This window comes from Corvus brachyrhynchos, unplaced genomic scaffold (genome assembly GCF_000691975.1).
Source record: "Corvus brachyrhynchos isolate BGI_N302 unplaced genomic scaffold, ASM69197v1 scaffold454, whole genome shotgun sequence".
Classification (NCBI taxonomy): Eukaryota; Metazoa; Chordata; class Aves; order Passeriformes; family Corvidae; genus Corvus; species Corvus brachyrhynchos.
In genome coordinates, this window is record NW_008237525.1 from 888,771 (window position 1) to 894,172 (window position 5,402).

The 5,402-nt window shown below is 51.8% G+C and overlaps 1 protein-coding gene across 1 annotated transcript in view; it reads right to left on the reverse strand.

Annotated features, from left to right (window-relative positions):
* Positions 1 to 5,396, reverse strand: part of SMPDL3B (sphingomyelin phosphodiesterase acid like 3B) — a 6,655-nt gene extending 1,259 nt beyond the window's left edge. The window contains exons 1-7 of the mRNA XM_017731567.1: positions 5,268 to 5,396; positions 3,714 to 3,811; positions 3,051 to 3,194; positions 2,312 to 2,484; positions 1,986 to 2,166; positions 1,278 to 1,411; positions 5 to 222 (exon numbers count right to left, since the gene is read on the reverse strand). Coding sequence (XP_017587056.1) covers positions 5 to 222; positions 1,278 to 1,411; positions 1,986 to 2,166; positions 2,312 to 2,484; positions 3,051 to 3,194; positions 3,714 to 3,811; positions 5,268 to 5,311 — 992 coding nt within the window. The 5' untranslated portion in view covers positions 5,312 to 5,396. The remainder of the gene's footprint in view (positions 1 to 4; positions 223 to 1,277; positions 1,412 to 1,985; positions 2,167 to 2,311; positions 2,485 to 3,050; positions 3,195 to 3,713; positions 3,812 to 5,267) is intronic.
* Positions 5,397 to 5,402: the final 6 nt, after the last annotated feature.

A 5,402-nucleotide genomic window follows, 5' to 3' on the forward strand; every position in this document is an offset into this window, starting at 1 on the left:
CTCGAGGTCGTATCTGGCAGAGTTAAACTCATAGTACAGCTGCAGGTAGTGTGGGTCCCTCGAGATCCTCTCCAGCACCGTCTGCATGGAGCGGGCAGAGCCATCAGGGACCTGGAAGGCTTCTGTCAGCCTGTACTCTTCTTCCCACACTGGGAACTCTTCGTCCCATGGTGAGGCCATCAGGTTGGCACGAGTAAGGTTCAAGTAGTAGGTCACCATATCCTGAGAAGGAGAAAAACAGAATTGAAGAGACATCAGGACAAGATTGGCCCTGGAGTGAGACACTGGGCTGGGCTAGGCCCCCTCTGCAGCACTCTCCACTAAGGGCCCAGCTGCCACTGACAGGGCTTCCTACCAAGATGGGCACCTGGGAACACCTCAGGTGAAAGCCTCCAGAACCCACCCCAAACAGAGCCTGTTTCATAAGGGGTGAAGGGGTGGCTTTGCTCTGCTTGACTTTGATCTCCAAACATCAGAAACTTTGAGCCTGGCCTACTTCATACAACAGTTAGTTACTATCACCACTATCCAGCAGCAGAAGCAAGGGCTGCAGGAGTGTTACTTCCTGAGCAAAGTTATTTTCTCAGCTGTGAACAAACTGAAGAATAAAGTTTTTCACAACTTCTGTTCTCAGTCTCTTGCCCTTTTTTCTCTCCACTTCACTGGCTCCCCAGCCTTGCACAGCATATTTTAGCATTTACTTCTATGCTATAAACATGTAAACAGAGCAACTATAGAGAACTTCATCCACTACAAAGGAGGGCATAAGCACCCGTCCTTCACCTCCTGGCAAACAAGAGGTGGGAAACAGAAGCTGCCCCTACAATTCACCTCAATTCAGATCCACTCCAAATGCATCATTTTAGCAAGTAGAGGGACACAAATAATTTTTCAGATGGGTTAAAGGTTTTGGAGAGGGTCTGACAAGTCTGTTATTACTCAAAGAGTAGTTCTGTGATCCACATTATCTGGGGAGCAAAACAAGTATCAAGGGAAACTCGCTAAGGACATGAAGAACACCACAAAAACTGTCTGACCCTTCCCTGGGGAACTCATCCTAGCAGGATGCACTGGCTGCCAGGGCCATGCTTTGACTCACTGACACTCTGACTAAATCTTTGTGTCAGACACAAGGCTGAAATATCATGGGTCAGAGTCCTCTCCCACACAGCCACTCAGTCCTGTGGACTCAGAAATACTGAAAAGCCCGTTCCAGCTACAGAGGGGAATTAAAGTTCTTCCAGAGCTGTGGTGTGGTGCACACAGGGATTCCCTACCAAGACCTGAAGGGTGTCCCGATCATAGTCGATCACCCGGATCCCAGGGTTGTTGGCTCCATTGCTCACTCCAGGTAATGTTGTTTTCCAGGGAGTCACTCCAGGGGCCAGGAACATGACATTGATTGGACTACCTTCACAGAAATGCAAAGCAAACCATGACTGGAGACCTTGGCTTGTCCCACACCATCTCCCCATCACACCCTGGAGCAGATTGCGCTGCCAAAAGCACCTTTGTCACCAGCTCCTGGTACCACCACACAGACAAAGATTAACACAGTACTGAGGACTGAGCACAGGGCTGCTGCAGCCAGGAGTGGGCTTTCCAATGCTGGCAAGGGCTTTGGCAGTGAGGGTGGCCAGGGAACGACACTCAGCAAAGGTGTTCACCCAGAGCACCCCACACACACACAGATTCAGCACTGCTCCCTCAGCAGTGCCCAAACCCCTCAAGAGGGAACAGGCAAGAAGTTGCCAGGCATTCAGGGGAAACAACAACATTTGAGGGAGAATGGGAAGGAGGGCAGGAGCTACAGATTGGGGATAGAGATGAGAACCATTGTTGCCTCTTGTTGCCCAAAGCATTTCAGAAGCTTTTGCTGGCTTCTTAGCTGCTTTCAGCCAACAGCCTCTGAAAACTCTCATGGACAGTGATTCTGAGAGCTGGCAGAGCTGTCACACAAGTGCTTGGGTGACCAGAACGGGTACCTGTGTCACTGTAGAACATGCGAAAGCTGTCCGTGTGATGGTGCCCAAAGAACTGGGCAGAGATCACCCTGTGGTGCTTCTGCACAATTCCCAGGTACCGCTCATTAAAGTCCCTCCGGAACCACGGCTTGCCCCGTTTCTTCTCAAAGAAGCCAGGGGGCACATGTCCCACAATGTAGACCTAGAGAAGAAAGAGCTGCCCTGAGCACAGAGCCCACGCTGCCCATGGAGCACCAGCCAGTTGTGACTGCACCCAGAGGGAGCAGAGCAGGAAGAGCTTCCAGGCTGGGGAGAAGCCCAGGTTGTTTATTCAGTCTTTTTAATACCATTTCATCTGCTCTAGAGGCGTTGGTCAGTGTTTCTTCCAGCCACTGGAACTGCCCCCCAGGATCCTCCTCACCAGCTGTCTCATCATTCTGGTCATAGTACAGGTTGGTGTTGAGGACAACCATCCGCCCCCTCATCCCTGGGCCAGGCAGCTTCTCGCTGTAGAACCCTCCTTAAAAATGCAACCGACGGAGAAAGAGCTGGAGGTCTGGTCACACTGGTGCCTGTGATCCCATATCCCTTTGTCTCCACCTCTCTCTGCTCTCCTTAGCAATAGCCACAGCAGGGTCACTGCCTGGAACAGTGCTCTGACCACTCCAGGATGTGGATTTGGAGTGACTCTTCCCTGTGTGTCTCTTGTAATTCTCGTGCCTCTCCCGAGGAAGGGAGAACTGAATGGGTACCATGGGCACACCAGGAGCTGGGAAGCTCTGGAGAGCCACAGCACTGCCTGCACCAGCTGCTACCTTTAAAGATATTTTTCCTCCCTCTGCAGGTCACCACTCTGCATTCCTTCCAGTAACTTGACAATGGCAGGAGAGACTAAAGTATAAAATAACTTCTCTTCTTGCAAGCAGAACTCTAAGACAGAAATCAGCATTAAATTGGACCCTACCTCTGCAATATGCTATGAATACTGTTGCTCTGAGCATAGAAGCAAGGAAAATTGTTCATGGTATTCCCCTACCCCTCCTCATATCCCCAGCATGCTCTAAACATGAGCCAGTGGTGCCAGACCTGCTCTGAAGAGAGGAAGGGAAGCATCACTCAGCCAGGGCCGCCACAGTTCTGCTGTTTGGTTGTAGATCCTGTGCTCCTTCCCAGGAAACTGATTCTTGGGGTGGAAGTCATGATTGCCCATCGCTGCATAGACCTTAGTACCTGGAGACAGAGCAAAGGAGGCGCAGGGGAGGTCAGTGCTGCAGAGCTCCTCCAAGCTCCCCAAGGCACTCCTGGCCTTGGAAAGAGCAGCACAACCTAGAGCTTTGCCAAGGCCAGTCACCTTCCGTCCCTGGGGCCACACTGCCCGGGGGCACCACACAGCTCTGACCCGCCCTTGGGACAAGCCACCCACAGCCAAGTGACTGAGCTGTCACCAGCAGTGATACTCCTTGCCCCCTGCTGACACAGGTTATGTCTGAGAGTATCTTGCAGCCTTTTCTGCCTTAATGACTAATGACAGAAACCTTTCTTTTCCTCTCTCCTGAGTGAGCTAACCTGAAACATGATTGTGCATCAGTGCTGTATGGCACAGCAAAATTGAGGCCACTGAAAGAACACAAACAAGTCCCAGTGACCACAGCCCTTCTGTGCCTTTCCTTGTCCCAGTTCTGTAATTTCTCCATCCTGGTTAGCCCTTCCCATGAGTCTCTGTGCCCTTCTCATCCCCACAAATCCTACCTGGAAATGTCTGTTTTATCAGAAAAGTCAGATTTGCTATTATGTGCAGAACCTTTTCTTCTCCGAGCTGCTCATTGGGGACATGGGGAGTGTCATCTCTAGAAAAAGAGAAGCAGCACAGTCACTGTCTGGGACTAACAGGACCTGTGCTTACAGCAACGAGCAAGGCAGAGAAACTTGCCAACTCCTCTCTAGAAGAGAGTGCCTCCTGGAAGAGAAAGTTTACGCTTTTGTGTGCAGAAGTCAGTGCTATGTTGACTGGCCAAGACACTGAGGGAGTTTCAAGAAATTGCTCACAGGGAAAATGAACTCCACTCCAAACTTGCCAGAGTCAAGGAGTGTTCAGACAACGCTCTCAGGGATGCACAGGGTGGGATTGTTCAGGTGTCTGTGCAGGGCCAGGAGATGGAATCCATGATCCTTGTGGGTCCCTTCCAGTTCAGGATATTCTGTGATTCTATGATTCACTTTACCTTAAAACCCCTATGCACAAGGGTGTAAGGGGAGGCTCTCTCTGCCTTGGGGCGTGTCACAGGCACTAAAGCTGCCTGGAAATATTGCAAGGATCAGCACTTTGCAATCTGAGGGCATCTGACGTGCAATAATGAAGCAGAGCTGTTTGCACAACTGTGATCAGCATTAAACAAGGGAATGCTTCCAGTAAGACAGCAATCTGCTCCACATCTGTGTTTGCACTAACGTGCTTACGGCATTTGTAGACGATGCTGGGCTGTCCACAAGCCCACTGGAGAGAGAAGAAGATTCAAAACCATGTCAAAGGACTGAGGAAAATTGCTTAAGGGGAAAAGAATACTCAATATAAGGTCACAAGGACCAATAACTACATCTAAGCAGGAACAGCCATCTGCAGGGACAGAAAATGAAAACATGAGACAGGCAATAGTCCTGCAAACTGGGACTGGAGGTTACAGCAAACTGAGGTTGCACTATCAGAAGAAAGACCATACACACAATCACCATGCAAAATAAAGTTTTGACCATCTGTAAGTGCTGTTGAGGCTTCCCATAGGACAGGGGACCCACCCCTGGAAGCCATACCAGGAGAGAACATCCTCCACTGGGGAGGTTCCTCTGACTCCTAAAGCAAAACTGCCCCTTCTTGAATCAGGTCTCCCAGGTGCCTCATAGCAGCCACAAGAAATGCTGCAAGCCTGGTTTACAAGGCTCTCCTCCCACTCCTCTGACCGGCAGCACCGGACGCACAGACACACAGCCCACAGCTCCTTCCCCTGAGCATTGCAGTTACTCGGAGTCACTGGGGAGTCAGACACGGCTGGACAGGAGGCACAAAGGATGGACAGTGATCCTTTTGTCACCTCACTGCAACGAGCTTCTTACCAGTGTCGAGAGCCCTCGCTGGGGTTGTGCTCTTCTCCAAACCCCTGGTTTGCATTACGAGGCACATCCTCCCCTCTCCTTTTCAAAGCGGGGACCATGGAAAGAGCCCTGACACCCCACGAGCTCCCTATGGGCTCCACTGCCCTTCTCCCGCCTAGCCCTGGTGTCCCTCCAGGCGGACCCGGCCCCTCTTACCCGGTCCAGAGCACGAAGTCCGGCCTGGCCAGGCGGCCCTGCATGGCCCGGGCGGCCGAACCGAGCAGGCTCCAGGGCGCGTCGCACAGGTAGCTGCCCCACGGCCCGGCGGGCCCGGCCCGACCGCCGCCCGAG